At 33.8% G+C, this 23945-nt stretch overlaps 2 protein-coding genes across 3 annotated transcripts; one reads left to right on the top strand and one right to left on the bottom strand.

Moving 5' to 3' along the window:
* Positions 1-101: 101 nt before the first annotated feature.
* On the bottom strand, positions 102-10307 carry LOC138318463 (ubiquitin thioesterase OTUB1-like). The gene is made up of 8 exons (XM_069260826.1): positions 10049-10307; positions 8827-8879; positions 6907-7005; positions 6203-6321; positions 2791-2875; positions 2010-2113; positions 1664-1754; positions 102-1319 (listed from the first exon to the last, which is right to left on the bottom strand). The coding sequence occupies exons 1-8, from the start codon at positions 10074-10076 to the stop codon at positions 1122-1124; spliced, it is 777 nt and encodes a 258-aa protein (XP_069116927.1). The 5' UTR covers positions 10077-10307; the 3' UTR covers positions 102-1121.
* Positions 10308-10406: 99 nt separating this feature from the next.
* LOC138318462 (protein MEMO1-like) lies at positions 10407-21445 on the top strand. Of its 2 annotated transcripts, XM_069260824.1 has the most exons (9): positions 10407-10567; positions 11556-11637; positions 12797-12865; positions 13587-13699; positions 14214-14325; positions 14974-15116; positions 15548-15624; positions 16340-16444; positions 17146-21445. In XM_069260824.1, exons 1-9 carry the CDS (start codon positions 10516-10518, stop codon positions 17296-17298), a joined length of 906 nt encoding a protein of 301 aa, XP_069116925.1. In that variant the 5' UTR covers positions 10407-10515; the 3' UTR covers positions 17299-21445. The 2 variants fall into 2 exon arrangements, with proteins under 2 accessions (XP_069116925.1, XP_069116926.1); XM_069260825.1 differs by lacking the exons at positions 10407-10567; positions 11556-11637; positions 12797-12865 and adding an exon at positions 12886-13473.
* The last annotated feature ends 2500 nt before the right edge of the window (positions 21446-23945 follow it).

The following is a 23945-nucleotide window of genomic DNA, read 5'->3' as shown; positions in this document are numbered from 1 at the left end:
TCACCCTTTACAATTTATCCAAGCCTGCGACTGTCTATACACCTGGACTGTTTTTCCTATGAAAAGAAACTATTAAAAGAAATTTAACACAGAAATCAAAATTTAATTTGCATCAACTTTAATTTCCAGCTCTTGGGCCTTGTATATTTATTGTCTTTTATCATTTATTTTTTTACACATGCATTTCGAAATAACAAACATGACAGTTAACTGTTCATCGTAGCAATATTCTGTCAATATTTGCATATTTATTAGTCCTCCAGTTGAGCAAAAATACTGAGGTCACTGAACCATTTTTTGCTGAATTTTGATGTCTTCATCATTTTGATGATATTTGCTTGACAAATTTTTTCACCATCTTGAAGATATTTGCTTGACAAAATTTTGTAATCTTTTGATGGTTTTTGTTGTGTTTTTATCTGTATAAAGGCCAACTACCTTTCCGACTTTTAATTTTCGAAATTGGAATATAAAACGAGATTGATAACTTTTCGACAAAGTTATTAGCTTACCATTAATACCACACATATCATCACCATCTAAACAGTTTAATTACAATAAATCAGATGTTAATTTTCATAACGCGGGTCATCTTATAACTCCCATCGTCGTCCTAATCACAGGGCGTTAGTTGACTATAACTGTGCCAGACGGCAACACAGCAAAATGAATCTTCACTGTTAACATATATTACTCAGGAAATCATGCATTTCTTTGGTGTTGTAATCTCATCTTATGTCTTAGATATTCTTTTTCTTATGTTATTATTCTTTTTAGGAAACTTTCATTTTTTGTTTATATATCAATATGCATAATTATAGGGTGCCTGCCGTCTAGTACATCAGCCTGTTCTATGTATGGTGTGACAGATATATCTCACATATGCATAACTTTTGTACCTTTAATAGAGCTAGATGTATTTCACTTTTTGCTTTTTTTTGAGAAATTTCAACTGTACATGCAGTGTCTCAAAAATTTGCTGTAGTAGTACCTATTTGGTATTGTCTATATCTGGTGTCTGTCCCAACATGTAAAACACATTCATAGGTCCTTTATATGAAATCTGTCTTGCGAAACGGAGAAAAGTGATGATTTGATGAGATACAATGTTAATTATGCTGTCAGGAATACAGAATATCATAGTGTCCAGGACGATATAATAGATACACAGAAGGCTTGGAATCTTCTGGAAAGTCATGGTGATTACATTGACCACTGTCCCCACGATCCATATACACAACTCGCACTGGTACACCTAATGCAGAGGTCAGGGCCATCACTTGTAGATGGTCACTCTCTTTTCCCATAGGTTCAACTTCCTGTGTTAATGAAAAAGAACATTATTTTTTATTACAATATTGCAGAGAATATGAACTCAAGTCAGCTGATCAAATTGATCAATAGGGTCATGACAGAAAGATATGCATTGGCAAATAATTTATTGAGGAATTTTAAACATTAAAGTACTTAACTCATCTACAGCGTATGTCTCCTGGTTAATATTATCCTTAAAGTTATAATACATGTAATAGAGGATATTTATAGATATCTTGGCAATTATAATATTTATATATTATTGATATTTTAGGAAAAACTTTCATTTTAAGATAGAAACTTGATTTCCATTCATGTAATATTAAACACAGTTCCTATAACAACATACCTGATTACAAAATTCCTTCACTGTCCGTCCTCCTTCAATAAAATTTTGGAAAAAGTCTGTCTCTTTCTGAAGATATCCAGACACTAACAATCTACAGTAAAATAACGGCAGCATATTAGAGGTTTACAGTGAACATAAAACAAATACAAATGCACCAACATACAATTATTATACTTTACAATTTAGTTTTCTTGACTGGTGTTTCCTTACCATACACTACATTATAAATCACTGTCAGGATCATATACAGCATACAATTTTCAAAAAGTTATTGATACTTCCAATTAACTACAAATACCTAATTACATGGCCAGAGTAGCATAGTTATACAGTAGCTTTTACTTACCTTAGATATACCACAAGATAATCAGAAGTTCCCTGGTCGATAAATGTTTCATGTAGCTCTTCACTTGTACATGGTGTCCCAACCTTCTCCACCACCTCCATAAACTGGGAGATTAACAATTATAACATCTACATAACATACATTATTATACATGCATACCATCTTATGCCAGGTAGGTTGATGGGACAAAATATTATCTTTATTCCAAAGCTACCATCCATTTGAACTCCTACATTGACAAATTGGCCATCATGGTTACCTGAGATGCATTTTGAGCAAAGCCATCTATTTTAATTGATATATCTTAAATCTAGAAAGTTATTAAAATCTACAGTTTATTTAAGTTTCCCTATAAAGCATACACAGTATTCTAAAACCACTAAAGGAAACCCTGTTGTAAACAAGTCACCACTAAATGAAACCCTGTTGTAAACAAGTCACCACTAAATGAAACCCTGTTGTAAACAAGTCTTAATTACCTCAGCTAAGCAGTCTTTAAAACAACACTTATACAGCTTAAAAAAATAATATATATATATATATATAGTGCAGATACAGTAAAACATGGTTATAAGAAATCTCCAGCGACCAACAAAATTATTCATTATAAGCATATTAAGGAACCTTGACAGGTAATGAAAAGTTCTATGTTATAACCATGAATTTGTTGTACAAGTATAAATATATTTGCTATAATAAAGTTTTACTGTAGTTTGAGATTGAATCTAAAGGGAATTCTGGCCTAATAAATTAAATGTGTACGGTAGCTACATATACTTACAGTTTCATAAAAATCTTCTATAGTAAACTGTGGGAAACCAAGACTGACCAGCTCATCTTTACTTTTGGTAGCTACTTCCTTAAACCTACAATGATACAGAACATCAAACATGATACACAAGTAGACTGACCAGCTCATCTTTACTTTTGGTAGCTACTTCCTTAAACCTACAATGATACAGAACATCAAACATGATACACAAGTAGACTGACCAGCTCATCTTTACTTTTGGTAGCTACTTCCTTAAATCTACAATAATACAGAACATCAAACATGATACACAAGTAGACTGACCAGCTCATCTTTACTTTTGGTAGCTACTTCCTTAAACCTACAATGATACAGAACATCAAACATGATACACAAGTAGACTGACCAGCTCATCTTTACTTTTGGTAGCTACTTCCTTAAACCTACAATAATACAGAACATCAAACATGATACACAAGTAGACTGACCAGCTCATCTTTACTTTTGGTAGCTACTTCCTTAAACCTACAATGATACAGAACATCAAACATGATACACAAGTAGACTGACCAGCTCATCTTTACTTTTGGTAGCTACTTCCTTAAATCTACAATAATACAGAACATCAAACATGATACACAAGTAGACTGACCAGCTCATCTTTACTTTTGGTAGCTACTTCCTTAAACCTACAATAATACAGAACATCAAACGTGATACACAAGTAGACTGACCAGCTCATCTTTACTTTTGGTAGCTACTTCCTTAAACCTACAATGATACAGAACATCAAACAAGATACACAAGTAGACTGACCAGCTCATCTTTACTTGTGGTAGCTACTTCCTTAAACCTACAATAATACAGAACATCAAACGTGATACACAAGTAGACTGACCAGCTCATCTTTACTTTTGGTAGCTACTTCCTTAAACCTACAATAATACAGAACATCAAACATGATACACAAGTAGACTGACCAGCTCATCTTTACTTTTGGTAGCTACTTCCTTAAACCTACAATAATACAGAACATCAAACATGATACACAAGTAGACTGACCAGCTCATCTTTACTTTTGGTAGCTACTTCCTTAAATCTACAATAATACAGAACATCAAACATGATACACAAGTAGACTGACCAGCTCATCTTTACTTTTGGTAGCTACTTCCTTAAACCTACAATGATACAGAACATCAAACATGATACACAAGTAGACTGACCAGCTCATCTTTACTTTTGGTAGCTACTTCCTTAAACCTACAATAATACAGAACATCACATATGATACACAAGTAGACTGACAAATTCATCTTTACTTTTGGTAGCCACTTCCTTAAACTTACAATACAGAGGTGTTACATATGTCTCAATACAAAACATATATACATGTAGTTACCTTTTATTTATTTTGTAAATGCTAAAGGAATATTAAAAATATTTACAAGAGATCCCAGAGGGATCTTGGCGCCCACCAATGTCTATGTCTGACAATGGAAAGAGGGATCTTTTCCCTGCTTTTCAAACTTTTTCAAACACACTAAAATATGAGACAGATCGCTATAGTACTTTCTTAGAAATAGTGGTAACAAACTACAACAATGAAATCTAAGATGGCTGCCGGTTGGCCATTTTGTTTACCGATCAGTCCCAAAAGGCATTATGGATCAGTCCTTAAAGGTACTATGCACAAATAGGATACAAGGGTAAACTATCATTGGAATTTGAGAAAGATCCATTCAGTACTTTCTGAGAAATAGCGATTACAAACTTTAACCATCAAAATCCAAGATGGCCGTCGGTCGATCATCTTGTATACCGATCGGTCCAAAAATACAATATGCACAACTAGGGTCCTAGGGGAACCTGTATATGAAATTTGAGAAAGATCCCTTTAGCACTTTTTGAGAAATAGTGGTAATAAACTTTAACTATCAAAATCCAAGATTGACTGATCGGTCCCAAGATGCAATATGCATAACTAAGGCTCTAGGGGAACCTACATATGAAATTTGAAAAAGATCCCTTCAGTACTTTTTGAGAAATAGCGGTAACAAACTTTAACTATCACAAGAGATCCCAGAGGGATCTTGGCGCCCACCTAAGAACGATCTTTGTCTGACAAAGGAAAGAGGGATCTTTTTTCTGCTTTTCAAGCTTTTACTACATATTACTACACATGAAATTTCAGAAAGATCCTTTGACTGCTTTCTGAGATATATAACAGTAACAAACTTCAATTATCAAAATCCTAGATGGCTACCTGTCCGCCATCTTATTCACCGATCGGTCCTAAAATGCAATATGCACAACTAGACCCCTAGAAGAACCTGCACATACAATTTGAGACAGATCTGGGGGGATTCCTTCAGTACATTTTTAGACATAGTGGAAAAAAAACTTCAATTGTCAAAATCCAAGATGGCGTCCTGTCGGCCATCTTGTTCACTGATCGGTACCAAAATGCAATATGCATAACCAGGGACCTAGGAGAACCTGCACATGAAATTTGAGGACAGATCCCTTCAGTACTTTCTATGAAATAGTGGTAACAAGCTTCAACTATCAAAATCCAAGATGGCTTCCTGTCGGCCATCTTGTTCACCAATGGGTCTGAAAATGCAATATGCACAACTAGATCCCTAGGGGAACCTGCACATGCAATTTGATTCAGATCCCTTGAGTACTTTCTGAGAAATAGTGGTAACAAGCTTTAACTATCAAAATCCAAGATGGCGGCCTGTCGGCCATCTTGTTAATCAATCGGTCCCAAAATGCAATATGCACAATTAGGCCCCTAGGGGATCTGCACATGCAATTTGAGACAGATCCCTTCAGCACTTCCTGAAAAATAGCGGTAACAAACTTCAATTGTCAAAATCCAAGATGGCGGCCTGTAGGCCATCTTGGTCATCGATCTGTCCCAAAATGCAATATGCACAACTAGGCCCCTAGGGGAACCTGCACATGCAATTTGAGACAGATCCCTTCAGTACTTTCTGAGAAATAGCAGTAACAAACTTCAATTGTCAAAATCCAAGATGGCTGCCTGTTGGCCATCTTGTTAACCAATTGATCCCAAAATGCAATATGCACAACTAGGCCCCTAGGGGAACTTACATGTGAAATTTGAGAAAGATCCCTTCAGTACATTCTGAGAAATAGCGGTAACAAACTTTAACTATCAAAATCCAAGATGGCTGCCTGGCAGTCATTTTGTTGCCTGATTGGTCCTAAAATACAATATGCACAACTAGGGCCCTAGGGGAACCTACATATGAAATTTGAGAAACATCCCTTCAGTACTTTCTGAAAAATAGCGGTAACAAGAATTGTTAACGGACGGACGACGGACCACGGACGAAAGGTGATTTGAATAGCCCACCATCTGATGATGGTGGGCTAAAAATGAGCTAAAAATCCAATGAAATCAACAAACCTTGGATAATCCTCTTTATTTGTCAGCAATTGTTCTAAGTATGCAAATCCAAATGCTCTGTAGAAACAGTTGCCATCACCTCTTGTTCTCCTTACACATTTGTACTTGTTTTTCAAGTCCTGAAATTACAAATATTTTCCCAATGAAAGAACATTTGAATTGGTATGTATACAAAATATTTGTCTCAGTTACCTACCATTCCCTTCATAAACCCAAACATGACACGTTTTATGTTTTATTTTGTTTGTTTGTACCACCTTTACAAGGAGAGGAGCCTATATATAAATGTATGTCTGATGTCAAATTAGACTTTTAACATTTTTATCAAGAAAAAATTTGGAAATTGAAATTAATACAATCAATTCAAAAGTGTTCTGGTGATCTTCAATACATCTGTATACTTCTTATTATTACATTTATAACTCAGTTGGGTGGGTTTTTTTTAGCTGTTTATTGATATAAGCATTCACTGCCAAAATCATTATATAATATAACGAATCAATATTTTTCCAAGACCAATATTGCTTCAATTTGTTCAATCTGTTTAAAAATATTTCTGAAAATAACTTAAAGATGATATATGAAGACAATTACTTTGTTTTAATTCTGATGGATATATGATAAGGGAAATAACTACTGTAACATATATATTTGTTTTTTCTAAATTAATTATATAATGTATTTTATTTCATTTACATACCGACCTGAATTTTTCCTAAGTATGTCTCATCCTCTTTTGAATATTCTGCACTGATGGTGTCAAAATCAACAATGGAGCTAACAAGAGCTTGGTTCTCCGCAATCTAGAGGAAAGGAAAATAAATGGCAAAATGATGAAGAAATGGTTACAATTTTTCATGCAGATATTGTATTGAATCTGAAGTAGATGATTGATAGAATCTTACATAGGTCTGTCAAGGGGAGAAGGATATCTTAACCTGAGTGACCAATTTTGGTATGCTAACCAAAGATTTGTCGAAATGCAGCAAAAAAAAACCAAAAAAAACTCTGGTTTAAGACAAGAGCTATATCTTATATTATTTAGCAAGCAAAAATGTCCAGTACGGAGAAATGTAATACATTCGCCGGGATCCGGATAGAGACGTTACAAACTTTAATATGTCACAGAAGGGACGGTCTACGTTAAGTGAAGATACAATATTCAATTGAAGATACAATTACAGTTTTGCAGCAATAAACAAGAGGCCCAGAGGGCCTGTATCGCTCACCTGGTTTGTAATGTCAAATTATGTTCTGAATACAGGTTCATTGTTTCTTTCCTGAAGGAATTTGAATATTTACCTCTTATTTCCCTATTGGGCCCCGCTCCTCCTGCCCCCGGGGGGTCAGAGCCAAAATTTATACAAGTTCTGTTCCCCTTCCCCCAAGGATATTTGTGGCCAAATTTGGTTACAATCCATGCAGAACTCTAGGACAAGTAGCGATTTATAAGATTTACCTCTATTTCCCCTATTGGGCCCCACCCCTCCTGCCCCCAGGGGGTCAGAGCCAAAATTTATACAAGTTCTTTCCCCCTTCCCCCAAGGATGTTTGTGGCCAAATTTGGTTACAATCCATGCAGAACTCTAGGACAAGTAGCGATTTATAGGATTTACCTCTATTTCCCCTATTGGGCCCCGCCCATCCTGCCCCCGGGGGGGTCAGAGCCAAAATTTATACAAGTTCTTTCCCCCTTCCCCCAAGGATGTTTGTGGCCAAATTTGGTTACAATCCATGCAGAACTCTAGGACAAGTAGCGATTTATAGGATTTACCTCTATTTCCCCTATTGGGCCCCGCCCCTCCTGCCCCCGGGGGGTCAGAGCCAAAATTTATACAAGTTCTGTTCCCCTTCCCCCAAGGATGTTTCTGGCCAAATTTTGTTACAATCCATGCAGAACTCTAGGACAAGTAGCGATTTATAGGATTTACCTCTATTTCCCCTATTGGGCCCCGCCCCTCCTGCCCCCGGGGGGTCAGAGCCAAAATTTATACAAGTTCTGTTCCCCTTCCCCCAAGGATGTTTCTGGCCAAATTTTGTTACAATCCATGCAGAACTCTAGGACAAGTAGCGATTTATAGGATTTACCTCTATTTCCCCTATTGGGCCCCGCCCCTCCTGCCCCTGGGGGGTCAGAGCCAAAATTTATACAAGTTCTGTTCCCCTTCCCCTAAGGATGTTTGTGACCAAATTTGGTTACAATCCATGCAGAACTCTATGACTAGTAGCGATTTAAAGGAAATGTTGACGGACGGACGACGGACGACGGACGCCGTGCCATGACATAGCTCACCGGCCCTTCGGGCCAGGTGAGCTAAAAATGAAAATATCACTAATTAACTTCACTAAAGTTTTGACTTTTTAGGGTTAGATTTTGTATACACAGTTAGTTATTCTACTAAACTGATTTTATTCATTTGATAAGCTGTCATATAAAATCCTAATATTGTTTATCATAAAAAAATCTAGTTTGTTTTGATGTTCATTTTTTCACCTTAGCGCCAGGGACTCTCATCAGTTTTTAAGAACCAACATCAATGTATTATCTTGATTCTTATTGTTATACAGAAAACCTGAATTAAGGAAAACTCTGATTTTAAATAAAATATCTTTCAATGCATTACCTCTTTTTCAATTTTTCTTTGCTGTTCCAGTGTTGCTTCATCATAATTTTTATCTGTAAATAAATGTTATGTTCAGTCACGAATCATATTTACTGACATTTAACTGTTTTTTAAGAATATCAATTCTATTTGAGTTATATGTTTATACATGTACATGTAATATGTGTACATGTATATATACATATAGGATCTTACAGGAGTGTTCATTTCATATGAGATTTTATTAAACGAGTCTAAGAAGTTTTTATTTTGCAAGCCTTGGCGAGCAAAAGTTAAAACATCGAGACGAGTTTCTTAAAATCTCATATGAAATGAACACAAATTTAAGATACTTTTTATCACATAACTACAAATACCTACATAACAATGAATTTCACATCAAAATGTATTCCAAAGATCCAGCAAAGGCCGCCATTTTGTCACGCAGTCCTTGCAATCCTGACGTCTTGTCATTTTTCTGTCTGACGTCACAATCATATTATAGCCAATGAAAACCCCTCCAGGTCATACTACACTAGTGACATTTGCAAAAATATAACGCGGGCAAAATCACTGGATATCAGGCGGATTATATGATAAAGTAAATGTATCAAATCTCTGTTAGTACACAAATTAAGATAAAACGTTGGTTTTTATAAAACCAGTACCAACAATATATTTTTCTGAAAATAATAATTTTATTATTTTTTACTTTCATTTTACTTGTGTAGTGTACATGTCCAAGTAGGTCGGTCTATGATTCTACATGTACATAATTTTCAGGTTTCTGTACACATGCAAACTTATAAAACGTTCACGTGTATTACAATATATAATATGCTGGACTGTGTTGAAGGATACTTACAAAATCTAGTTCCAGTTAAATCATATTTCTAAATTAGTTCTACCAAGTTACAAATACTGAATAGGCCTCACATGTAACGTTACTGTTCAACAGCCGAAGATAGTGAAGTTGGCTTAAGTTAAGTTTAAGTTAAGTTTATTTTCCAGTACAGGATTGAGGTCCTCTACACTGGACTCATAATCATACAATAAATACATACATGATACAGTATAATATAATGTACATGTAGCATTGCAGGTAATAATCTATAAAGTTTCGTTAGTTAGATCATAGACTGATACAGTTAGTTGGCTTGTTGTTGACCATGGCCCAGTAGTCTGATAAAGAAGATTTTGTGTTTTTCGTCTGCAATTATGTGAATGACACGACAAAACTTACCTGGATCGAAGGAAAATGTTTCAGCCATCTATGCTTTGGGACATGTACTGAGTAAGCTTGGTAAGTGTTAGGCACAATCACAGCAGTTTAATATCACCGGAAATGGGGCAGTTATCGTTCTTGATCCTTGTCGAGTCGGTCCTTTCTGTGTTCTTCCTTATTTAAAGTGTACATGTAAAACTTTCATGTAATGTCATAAGTAACATACTCTATAAAATGGATATTGTGCATCAAATATTTACACATTTAGGACATTCATGTGAGGGCTGTTGCGGGTGCTCTGAACGTTTGAATTGGACGCACCAAAGCATTTCAAACGCTTGTGTGATACAGATCGTAGGGCGATTAAAAAAGTTTTTGCGCAAGACTGGAGCGATTACTTCCGGATGGGCTTTGTGTTGACAAATAAGATTGAAGTTTCTGTGTAATAATATTTCATCCAAAATCACACCAAAATAGGTTCAAACATGGCCAAGGTTCGTCAGGCAACGCATGCTGGGAGTTGGTATTCTAGTGATGGTAAGATTATTTCGAAATTGTTGAAGGAAAAGATGAGATTTCCTCTTTTCACTTCGAACTGAATCAGCTGGTCTGTTGAATGAATGGGGCAGATGGGGAGACCATCCGACTGTATCAGTCTATGATCATCATTCTCGATAATTTTCGATCTTTACCTTTTAAATTTGGAAAGCATGTACATGTATTATATTTTGTTCATTTGGGAAATTTATAAAATGTTCACTTTTGTTAAAGATGCTCCACCGCCGACAGAGCATAAATGATATTCATCATTTGAACAATAATTGGGTTTGAATCATATATATGTATGCCTAATTAACACAAAAAATAACATGAAATAATTTACTTCGCCTTTGGTGCATGCGCAATCATTACTTCATTCCATATAAGATATAGTGCCACGGAATTTTTTCGGGATGCAATTAATTATTTTTCATATTTTAAACTTAAAGTAAAATTAGAAGCTCAAACCTTTCAATGGTGGTAATGGTGTAAAGTAAGTAACTTTTGTAACTGAAGAAAAATACTAAATCGTCTGCCCCTGTTTTTAATAGTGAAAAAACACCATTTGTCAGCGGTGGAGCATCTTTAAAAATATGATATTATTTATCTTTTCGACCAAATACACATAAAAAAGTCTCTGTATTTAAGTTATCCATCTTAGCAGAGATCATGTGTGTCTTACTTGATACACTTGCACCTTTGATTAATTAGGCCTTGCTGCACAGAGAGACGAAGAGCAATATACTGTACTCTAGATCTTTGGGTCATCATCAGTAATCAATGGATAAACATGTACATTATAAACAACAAAAGATTGTAGCCAGCAGGCTCTAAAATGAGAGGATTCTTATACAATACTGTAATCGTCTCATTCGTGCAGCAAACAATAGTTTAATTAACTTAAATTAAAATATTTAATTTATAAACAATGCAGGGCTGAAAAAGACATAAACATAAAACATTTTAAAAAATACTTATTTTGCAGGGAAGGAATTAGATTCTCAACTAACCACATGGTTGTCCAAGGCACCTGTAAGCCAGGCACCTGCTCGTGCCATTATTGCTCCGTAAGTTACTACCATCAATTTTAATTATTTGATTCAATGCCAAATTTTACAACATATATACGGAACTTTTCATTATTTTTTGTAATATCACAAACATTTACAATGATCAAAAATTGTACCAGTGACCTAGAATAAAGATGAAAAAGACGTATATTATGACATTTTTCTGTGCAGATAAATCTATGATATTCAGCTGTATAAAATCATCTTGTAAACATACCTGCCATCTTGAAACAGTTGCAATTGCAAAACCGACAATTTCCGAAACATTTCGTATATAGGTCCAAAGGAACCTGGTACAAATATCTAACCAACAGTAATATAAATATTTATTATAGCATTAAGTGTATGAACTCTACGGTAGAGAAAAATGGACATAATTTTTAGCCAACCATCTAATGGTTCTACATATCTATAATCATACCTAAAGAGAAATAATTTATACTATAAGGTCAAAAAAAAAAAAAATCTGTTTAGTGTTACCCGACCGACCCTAATTTTTTACCCCTGAACCTAATTCTTTTCCCCACATTTCTACGAAAAAAATATAATTAAAAGTAGGGATTTCGATCATAGACTCCGGTTCCAGCCATTATTTTATAGTGAAAGACAATGAGAAAAAAAAGAAAAAAAAACACCTCCAGACCTACCGACCCTATTTTTTTGCCAATGTAACCCTTAACAGACATATTTTTTTTGGCCTTATACATATATATACTGTTGGTAAGAAAGTCATGCCAGGTCCCTGTGTATAGGCCTACACATTTTGTACAGTTGCTAACATGTTTGTTTTTCCGGAAATCGAGAGTTTCCGTGAACTTCTTCGTATTGTTTCGGTTTGTATGCGCCACATTAATTATCTTTAATGTTTTGATATTTTTTTTTTCAAAACTTCACAGTTGGTCTCAGTAATATCTTACCTGGCGTTAGTCAACATTTCATGCACAGAGAATGTGGTAATTTTCTTGTAAATGTTTGTGATTACAAACAGAACTGAAAACTTGCATATATTGTGCCTTATTAATTGCTTTAATAAATCATGTATATTCTCTTTTTGAGAAGAAAATTGGTATGAAAGAATGTTTTTACTGCTTTAATTTATGATTAATTATTGCATGATTACAGAGCATGTATAACATCTGAATGATTGTAATTTCAGCCATGCTGGTTACTACTACTGTGGTGGATGTGGTGCTCATGCCTACAGACAAGTGGATCCCACTCTAGTGTTAGTGTGGTATATATACAACAATATATAATTGGGTCTCGATCAATAACATTGCAATCATACGTGAGAGAGTGTTCATCAACATTCTTAAGTTCAGAAGACTCAAGTCTGGTTCTTGATCAGCATGCTATGCATAATGGCCACCATATATTTCCTGTTCTGTACTTTATAACAGTCTTATCTGTAAAAGGACTTTGATAATGAAAGTGAAGTTGTATACAATTGTATATAATATTTTTTCATTTTTTTTTCATTCATAATTAACTGAACTATATGATTGTGACAATTATTGTATGTATCATCCTTGATTTCTAAGGGTTACACTAGTTGATTTAAACCATATCTTGCAATTGATATCCACACTGTTCCTGTAAACCTACTCTCAGTTACATCAGAGTAGGTTTACCAGAATCACAAGCCAACAGAGACTTTGTTTGAAGATTTACAGAGAGCAACACTCAACTTTAAAGCCATACAATCTACCATTTGATGTATATCGATCAAAGGACCAAATCCTGTATCTGCTCATCTGATGTCATGCACAGAGCTTTCCATTTTGCTATGACATATATATTCCAGGGGTGTGGAGATCATGAGTGCTGGCCATGGTAAGCCCTGGAATTCAAGGATGTGTATGTATCATTGTAATATTTAGAATTTCTTTGATCATGAAATGCCTTTTTCTGGATTGTAACATTAATGTTACTTTGTGACCTCACAGGCGTCGTGTGTTTATCCTTGGACCATCCCATCATGTACGTCTGTCTGGTTGTGCACTGACTGCTACAGATATATATTCCACCCCTCTTTACGACCTCACTGTTGATCAGCAAAGTAAGTACAGGTCTAGTCAGGATCTTTAATGGGTGTCATTTTTATATGAGATTTTGTGAACGAGTCTAACATATCAAGCAAAAAATAAAACTTTGTGACGGTTCTCATAAAATTTGATTTAAGATACTTTTTAACACATAACTACAACAACCTACATTTCAAAGAATCTCAAAAATCATTGTAAATTTTGACTAGTCTTCACTTTAATTGACCTATATTTACTAAGTAAAAGATGTGTAAATATGTATAGCAAATAGTCTATTGCATTCATCTCCACACTTTTCCATATTTGTTCATGACAACCTGGCCATGGTGAGCTGATTGGCTAAGGCCAAATATCATCTGGTTGCATATCAATACCTTCAGATATTCAGACATGGCAAAATGCAAGGATTTAACAGAATAAGAATAATAACTGATGATTTTAGTCACTGCACTGACATAAAAATGTAAGATCAATTCCAGAATATACAAATAAACAAAGCAAGTTGTTGATATTATATATATTTTGTAGTAAATCAAGAATTATACGCAACTGGGAAATTTGAAACCATGAAGATTTCTACAGATGAGGATGAACATAGTATAGAAATGCATTTACCCTACATAGCTAAAGTTATGGAACGGTAGGTACAGATCAACAGCTATATCTGATTGGTTTCAACTTTCAAGCAATGAGAATCACCTCACCTTTCATTGACAAATCCATGAAACCATCCTCGATTTCCAGATGGGCAATTTTACTCTAATGGTTTACTCATGTTTGTGCATTATTTGATTAATTCCAATAGGAAATGAATCAAACTTGATAATGAAGTTGAACTATCAGTATTAGATAGCAGTGAAATGCTATTTGAATTGGCCCTGAATATAACCTCCAGGACTTTTTGAGTATATAAGCTAAGGTCTGGATGGCTGCAAGCTGTTTTATACTAATAAAATGCATATATTGTTCCTTGCTGAAACACTCAGGTGATCGATAAGGCTCCTGGCCTCTTGTTAACGAAGCATGGTTATATATTCTGTACTATTTGAGTACGATTTGGTACCCTTATCATATCCATGATGGTCTGTATTTGGTACCCTTATCATATCCATGATGGTCTGTATTTGGTACCCTTATCATATCCATGATGGTCGTATTTTTTTGTAAGAAATTGACATTAGATTAGGAAGTAATCAACATCTTGTGATTGATTACACAATTGTATTTCATATATCTTTTAATGCATATTGTTATTTTGTGACAATCAGATGTTGGGGTTTTTTTTCAGGCGAAAAGGACAATTCACAATCATTCCAGTTCTTGTTGGATCACTGTCTACAGAAAAAGAACAGGAATATGGAGCACTGTTCAGTAGATACCTTGCAGACCCAACCAATTTCTTTGTGATATCATCAGACTTTTGTCACTGGGGTAAATTGTAGTTATTTTATATCTGTATTGACCAACTGGTTTCATCTGAACGTACAGGATTTTTTAACAGATTTCATGTTGACATTTGTCACTTGTTATTGATGCTGTTCAAAACTGCTCTCATATGCTAATTAATGTACTGGTTAGAAAATTCTGAAACAGATAGTAGCAAATATGAATCATATACTGGTAATTTTTCTGACATTAAGTTTCATGTGAATAAATACTTGTTACTCATTTCATTCTGATACTTAATACAAAGTAAATATTCATTGAATATATATGGAATTAATAATGAAATGAAAATTCAGAAATTAAAAAGAATATCAAAAGATGTTTGCATATGTATTTTATTCTTTTAAATAGTTTAATAATTGTGATTGTACACTGATTCGTGTTTAACTGAGAGGTATATGATGAACTCGTTGTAGGGCAAAGATTCCATTTCGTTTCCTATGACCAGCAACATGGAGAAATTTGGGAGTCTATCAAGGCCTTAGATAACATGGTAAACAGTTTGAGTAACCAAGACCAGCAAGAGCAGTTGCAACGAAATAAAGTTTATATACAAGTTGTTATATTTTTAATGAAGATGATTTTAGATATGCAATATATTGTGTCGCCTGCAATGTAAGTGCTACACTTAGGTATCACTATGTCGGCTTCAGCGGCATCTACGTCCAGGAAAAGGTTTACTTTAGTATTTATTGTCCTATTTCAACCAAATTAATGTATTGCTTTATATCAATGTGATCTCGGATGAGTTTGTTAATGGTAAAAATCGGTCAATATTTGCAAGAGTTACCGGACTTTAAAATCGTCAAAACAGATAAATTTATGGTGTCTGCTTTATAACTTTAGTATTTGTCCGATTTCAATCAAATTTGGTGTATTGCTTTATATTAATGAGATCTCGGAAGTGGTTTGATACTGGTCAAAATCCTTCAATATTTGCAAGAGTTACGGGACCAGATAATGTCACCTAATTTTTAACAATGTTTTCAACTGTAAATAATTACCGGTATTACTATTTTTTGGGATGCTGTGCAGGCAACACATCCACTTCCGTGGAATTCTTGTATTTATGAATTATCACTTTAAACTGAACTTTGACATGATATCAATGGCCCACTTGATTTGTATTGTTCTCAGAAGATCTTCTACCTCATACACTGAAAAGCTTCCAGAAGTGTTAGAGCTACAACTAATTTTCTTAAATTCAGGGCATGGAAGTAATAGAAAAAATGGATGCTGTCAAGTTTACAGAATATCTCAAGAAATACCAGAACACTATATGTGGACGCTTCCCAATAGGTGTGCTTCTTAATGTAAGTGTTCAAATCAATATAAACCAGTGTTCAAAAGTAAAGCTGGTCCAATGGCCTGAGAAAATCTGGTCGGTATGTGTAAAATCTTATCATGTTGGCTCTATTGGCTATGCAATCTTGACATGCACTGATCATGACGAGTGGCCATCAGAATTTACAAAAAAGAAATAGAGTAAGTAATCAAACTTAAATGAATATGCATACTACTGTTACTTTTGAATATTCTATTTTATTGAAACTTGTAAAACGTATTTATTATCAGATCATATGTCAGGATCAAATATATATCAAACTAGTGTTTTGGTATAGTAGTCTATTGTTCTTTCACAAAAAGATCAAATCTTGCACCGGTTAATGATTTGTCCCAGTTTCAAGGTCATATGAATCAAAAGTAACAAAATTGTCACAAGAATTCTTTTCGATAACCAAAGGCTTCTAGTTTGTTTTCATAAATGAACTTGACCTTATTTCATAGGCAAAAAGGTTTTCAGAATTTCAAAAATGTCTTTTTGATGTAGGCAAAGGGTCAAGATATAGATAAAATAAATGATAATTGGCTTACCTATTTTAAAAATGATTAAGATAAAAGAAAGTCATTCGTGTTTTAAGCAATTTAGCCACCCGTATTCATGTTTAAATTATAGAAACATTCTTACATTGTCTGGAAGATGCACTGTCATAAAGTTATTTGTTTATTTCAGGCTTTGAATACTATACAAAGGAATGGAAATGGGTTTAAAATGTCTTTCAAGTTTGTCAAATATGAGCAGTCAAGCAAGTGTAAAACCATGCGGGATTCGTCTGTTAGTTATGCGTCTGGTGCTCTAGTTATCGAGGATACAAACCACCATTGATGTTGATGGAAGAGTCTGGGTCGTAGGAGCGTTTGTTTGTGATGAACAACCATTTGTGTGGATATACTAGTGATTTATATGTAGTAAATGTGTACAAATAGATGGAAATAGTTAACCCACAGAATTTGCTCTTGTCCAGAGCATTGATTTTTTTTAAACATTTAATATTTTGCTGTACTTAAGTGGAGCATTGAATCACAGCCTGTTGTGATGTTGTCCACAACATTTAAAAGCACAAATTTGGTAAACACATTGTGTTGGCCATTTCATACAACTTTCAAATGCTCTAGACTTCTGTGACATAGACTTTTCTTATGTACCTGATATTAGACTCATGTGATCTTGATTAAAATTCTCATAAAAATAAATTTGTCTTATGTGCATAAAACAGTTAAAAAAAATATTTCTAAACACTTTTCCTTGAAAATGCTAGATTCAACTTTCTGTATTTTAGCTAATTGCTGTTTTTTATGTGGTTCTGTTCTGATAAAACAATGACAAACATTTACTTTAAATATTTTACATATAAAAGAGAAAAACTTTTAATTAAAAATGGATTTTCCTTGCTTAGCATAATATTTTGAAAAATTGAGTTACCTCCCTTCTCATGATTGATTGACCTTAATACCAGTAAAACTAGAAATTCTGAAGACATTTATTTAAGAACGATAAGTAATTGTGTTGGTAGTGATAAAGTGTACCGTCCAGTGAATATCCATTTTTTGTGAATTCCTAATTGAGTATAATTAATACGATTTATTCAGACTAAATTTCAGCAAGGTGCATTTATGTAAAGATCACATGGAGTCCCGTTAATTAAAATACATATAATTGGATTATGGTGTTCCTTTCCGTCAGAACTATGACATATTTTAATATACTTTAACATAAATAATTTGATTGTTTTATAATAAATAAGCAAGAGTTCAGTGTTGATTATTCTGTTTTTGCATATTACAAGAGTTATTTGCCCTTGTGGGTAGGTATCGATTGTTACGTCATGTGTTATCGAGTTTAACATCATACTTTTCGGAGAAAACAATGTGAATTTCAATCACGAAATATATAAAAATGTCATCACAATGGATACCTATATACAAGGGAGGTAACTCTGTACTATGCCAAGACGGAATAATGACACAGACAAAAACTTAAACCCATTACTTACATATAACTTGTACAAAAAAGCCGTTTTGAGCACAATTATCTCATTTTAGATTTGTTTGTTAAATTGCATAATGAATTAATATTTGATTAAGTTCTCTTATTATAAATAACTAATCATCAATGCTGTGTAGTGTCTCATCAAAGATAAATGTTTAGATTTGAGGTTTACTGAGCGATCAATCTGATTCAGACAGTGAATTTCATGGGACGAAATAGTTTGAAAATCTGTCAGAATTATTTCAGTGTAGGTAGTCATCTCGCCCAAAGAGCACAATAAAGCTAATCGTATTTGTATGTTGGGGCAAAATGTCGTTGTCAATTGACAGAATAACGTGCAGAAAATGCATTTGATCTGAATTACACGTGGTATAAAGGTCATCCGAACATGACCCTCAATCGGATTTTCTTAGATCCTCTATTGAACGGAGTGGTTATAAGGATCTGTATTTCAATCAGATTGACTGAGCGATACATCTTACAATAAATTTAATAGTATAAATCAGATGTCAGAAAATCTTATATTTGTCATTTCTACGAACAGTGATATCAAAGTGTACTGGCCAGCGTTATGTTTTTGGGGAATTTTTCCCGACAAAATAGTCCCATATGTAGAACATTTTTCTCGCAAAATTAAAACTAACAGTGAAAATTTGTCAAATTTCTCAAAAAAATTTCATAAATATCTCATCAATTTAGAATAAAAAAGCAACATCACTACTATCACTGAAGATGTAGTGTACTCATAACATTGCGTTATATGTCAGAAACATCTAAGTTTGTGTCGAATGTCCTTCCTTTTTCCGTGTGAGATTGATCTGTTCCCTAGCAAACGTCTGAGCATCCTGTGAAGTACGTGAGATATGTGTATGACAAACTTATGCTGATTTAAACTCTTGTGATAGGCACTAATTACCTTATATGCTTGTATAGTCAGTTATTTTTATGGGGATGATAGTTTCACAATTTCATCAGACATTATTGCATTACAAAATTTGAATCTACGAAATAATAAGTGATGGCTTAGTTATACATACTCCTTCACCTTGATTGTAAAATTTTGATTATAGTTATTTCAAAATTAAAACTATCTTGATTTTTGTCCAAACACAAAAAAATTTTACTCTTGAAAATAACCGTCAATACAGTATATGAAAATGAGGGATGTTGGTGACCAACAACAAACAAGTGATAGCTGATTAATCCATAAGTGCCATGCAAACATGGTGGTGATAAAGAGATACTGTAAATATTAATATTTTGGTGTTCTCAAATTCTCATACATTTGTAAACAAAATACAAAGCAATGAAATACATATCGTTATATCTAAAATTACATAGATATTTTAATAAGTTAATTAGCATAATCTTTAGCCTTTTCGCCTTTTGTGTTTTTTTTTGTTTTTTTGGTTTTTTTTTGGGTTTTTTTTGGAAAAAAGCACTTAAATAAAATTACAACTAAAATAAGTACATTTGCAGTATTTAAAGATACGATATTATAAAGAGATAATATAATTATGATTATAGAATTGTTTCATATTTTGTGTTATTGTTAGTGTTCTGGCCATGTTTGGGTTATATAGTTTGCACATTTACATTGGTCTAGTTGTGACTATTTGTAACACAAATTACATTTTGTGTATGTGTTCATTTGTTTTTTGGATAAATGCATGTTGATGGTTTAGGATGTCAGTGTATCAGTTCATTCCGTTTGATTTATTCGTGCGCATGTGGTTTTTCATCATTTCATACCTAAAGCTTGTAATCATAGTCATTGTATTTAATGTAGACATAATTATATTCCTGAATCACGGATTGTCATAATGCAAATATGGAAATGGAAATACAGTGTATTCCCAAAGTGAATATTTTAGTGAGTGCTTGATTTTGTAATTTGCAATTATGAAATTTTCAAAGTGGTGTTATTTTTGCGATAAATATACTTAAAAACTTTTAGATAGTTACAAATATTATGTAAGGAGGAAATGATTAAGCAACCTTCCCTTATTTAACAAAAATTTCCCTTACATAAATACAATGTATCCATATTTACAATAAGTGGAAAATAAAATTCATTTATTCAGCTTGCATGGAAAATTTACCAATTTTCAGATTTACCAATTTTTCTTGTTTTTAAGTGTACAAAATTAACGGAAAAAAAGTGTAAATTTATCATCAAAAGGGAAAAACTATAGAGCTTACTATACTATAGTACATGACTCTCATTAGAGATTATCAGGATGTTCTCGGCTATAAGTTCTAAAATTCGTAATTGATCTTCAACAAAACTGTAAAGAAAAATGTTAATTGTCTAGCTAACTAGCTGTACATTTCATTTAGAAATTTACTACTCTTATGACATGGTGAAAGAATTAAAGGATGCAATTTAACCCACAGGGACCTGGCACGATTCTTTTAAACTAACAGTATACATATATATATATAATACATATATGTATACTATTGGTTAAAAAAATCATGCCAGGTCCCTTTGATTTAACCCAGATTTCTGACTTTAAAATGTATTTTCAATTCTTACTACTACCATCAAAACATTTTATCATTAAAAGTGCCATGGAATGGCCAAGATAGTTCCTATCTTTAGGAATAATTTTTACATATCGATCTGAAATGTTCATTTAATGCCATTATAAATCACATTTGGATGAAAATAGAATATGCATTTATAAAAACATATAAGGTAGGTTTATCTTGTTAAATTGTTTAAGTGATGAAGATTTATGATGGAGATATAGATGTGAGTTGTTGTTATGTCTGTATGAAAATGTCTGTAGAATAATTTCAGAGTGACTGTTTCTCTGTGGTACGGGAGACTGTAATGTCTGACACGTGATAAGCATCACTGTGAGTTTACAACAACATGTTCTGATATTCAGTGTTCGTGATGGTGATGAATGTCATTTACTTTTTCCTTTTCAATATTTCATTCTTTACTTTGCCAAATAAATGATAAATATAACAAGGAATTGTGTATGTTTTATACCAGACTAAATTGCAAAGCCTATTTAGGAACGAGCCAGTTTTCGGTAGTGAAGAAAATTTCCTTGAAATAAACTTCAAACTTTATCTAACTTTATAAATCATAAGTCATGATATAACAATACCACATATGGGGATCTTAAACTGGTGAATGTTAGATGGGAGGGCATATTGAGTGGTAGAATGTCAGGCTCTGTGGCCAAAAGATGGTAGAATATTCAGAATGTCAGAATATTAGAGTATTAAGTATGTCAGACACATTGACCTTTACATTTTATATAATAACTGTGCCCTAACGATTGATAGGATAGGATATTGGGTCTATTTGTCAGTAGTGCACTGGCATTGTAGCGCGGGGACTCATTACAAATTATCAAAATAAGATGTGTCACGGTTGTTTGTGTAAGAGTCTCTAGTCGGAGTCAATTTGCTCTCTTTTACTTCTAGAATTTTTGACTTCCAGGCACTCTCAGTTTCTCATTAGTTTCTCAGCAGTCCGACATCATTGGGAAGCCACAAAAGGCTTGTAAAGATGTATAGTGATATTTACAATAATGGTAAAATATTTAAAGTGATTGCTTAAAATCCTTAATAGTATGTCCTAGGTTTATGTATAATATACTGTCTTTCCTAGGTTGATGGTGAAAATTTCATGGCGTGGTTTTTCCAGTGCTTGTTTAGTCTATTTTTGAAAATATTCAGATTCTCAGCATTGACCACATCAACAGGGAGAGAATTCCAGGACTCCACTATCCTGTTACTGAATTCATTTCTTGCCGAGTTGAGACGAAAAGGTTTCTTGTAGAGTTTTTTTATTATGACCTCTTGTACCTGTGTGTCTCATTGGAGTACACATGTTCTCACTGGTAACAATATCGATTTTGTTGATTATTTTGAAGGTCTCCACCATATCGGCCCTCAGTCTTCTATATTCTAGTGTTGGGATACCCAAGGTCTTCAATCGGTCTGGATAGGAGAGATCTTTGAGGTTTACTAGTCTTTTTGTGCCTCTTCGTTGGACGTTTTCGATGGTTTTTATACTCGTTTTGTAGTTCTGCTTCTGGAAGTTCTTCCATCTATAAAAGTGGAGATCTTCTGAGAAGACTTTTCTTAAAAGAGCGCAAATCGAGTTGAGCTTCTGTGGAAATGCTGACCATCCCACCTGTCCATTATGATCCAAACTTAGAGGGGCAGTGGTACCTAAAGATCTGCACACATTGTCTAGTCGGTAACTGTGACCTAGTTTAAGATAGGGGACATTCAATGTACAGCATGATATCTCCCAGAAAATTACATACTATGTATTGAAGTGGACATAAAATTCCCAACAGTATCAGGTCATACATAAATACATGTCAAGCAAAGAGGCCTTTCCAAATATCGTGACGCCAACATAATCTATCGTGACGTCATTATATCTACTATGACATTAGAACGAATATACGTACCCGGCCTACTATACCTTTCGACGACAACATTATCGGTCAAAAAGTCTTTTGAGCTACAATATTGCAGCTACTATGACATTAGTCAGCAAGTTATGACGGAAGGTAGCAGGTTTGTGTACTATAGAATTTAAACACCTCAACTTGATATAAAAAAGAAAACACTCTCTACGAAGCTTTCATATGAATATATCTCATCACAAGTCTTACAACGAGGCCAACTACATTACTGTATATCTAACTGTGAATTACACGTGAATATATTTAAATGTATGTAACTTACCCTTTAAAAAACAATTATCAGCTCAAGTGGTTATTTGTATACCTTACATGAATTTGATTAGGTATGACCTTAGAGTCCTTTCGACACACAACTTAAGTTTAATCTACATGTATCAAATTGTGTGAAAAAGGCTAATTGGAATGATATAGCGATCATTCACATTGTTGGACAAGGATATGTTTCTTCCACTCTATAAATCACTAATACGACCACAACTGGAATACTCAGTAACAGTTTGGAACCCTATTTTGAAAAAGAAGAAGATATAATTGAGTTAGAAAATGTACAAAGGCGTGCCAAAAAACAAGTGCATGGACTCCGTGAAACACCATATCCGAAAAGAATGAAATTTTTGGGCCTACCAACACTTCAATACAGGAGACTACGATATGATATGATCCAAGTGTTTAGAATCATTCTGCTAATGGATTACTTCCCCGGAACGAAGATAGGAGAACAAGGTCCACAACAAATTGTTTAAAAGGAGTAATTCCTTTGCTTTAAGAGTAGCGAACATATGGAATAATTTATCGGACAAAGCGATTAATTCGGAAAGCATTAATTCATTCAAAACAAACCTAAGCACTGCGTGAAAGAACCATCCTTTGAAATTTAAACCAGATTGTTATAGTGAGATCTAACTGCATAGTCCAAACTTCATAAAGCGTACTGAAGAGAACTTTATTTCACCTGATTATACTCTTATTTGTGTCAGTCATTGAAAAGATAAAATTGATACAACTGAACCATGAAGA

This window comes from Argopecten irradians, chromosome 3 (genome assembly GCF_041381155.1).
Source record: "Argopecten irradians isolate NY chromosome 3, Ai_NY, whole genome shotgun sequence".
Classification (NCBI taxonomy): Eukaryota; Metazoa; Mollusca; class Bivalvia; order Pectinida; family Pectinidae; genus Argopecten; species Argopecten irradians.
Note: the sequence above shows the minus strand (reverse complement) of the source record. Positions and strands in the feature narration are given on the sequence as shown.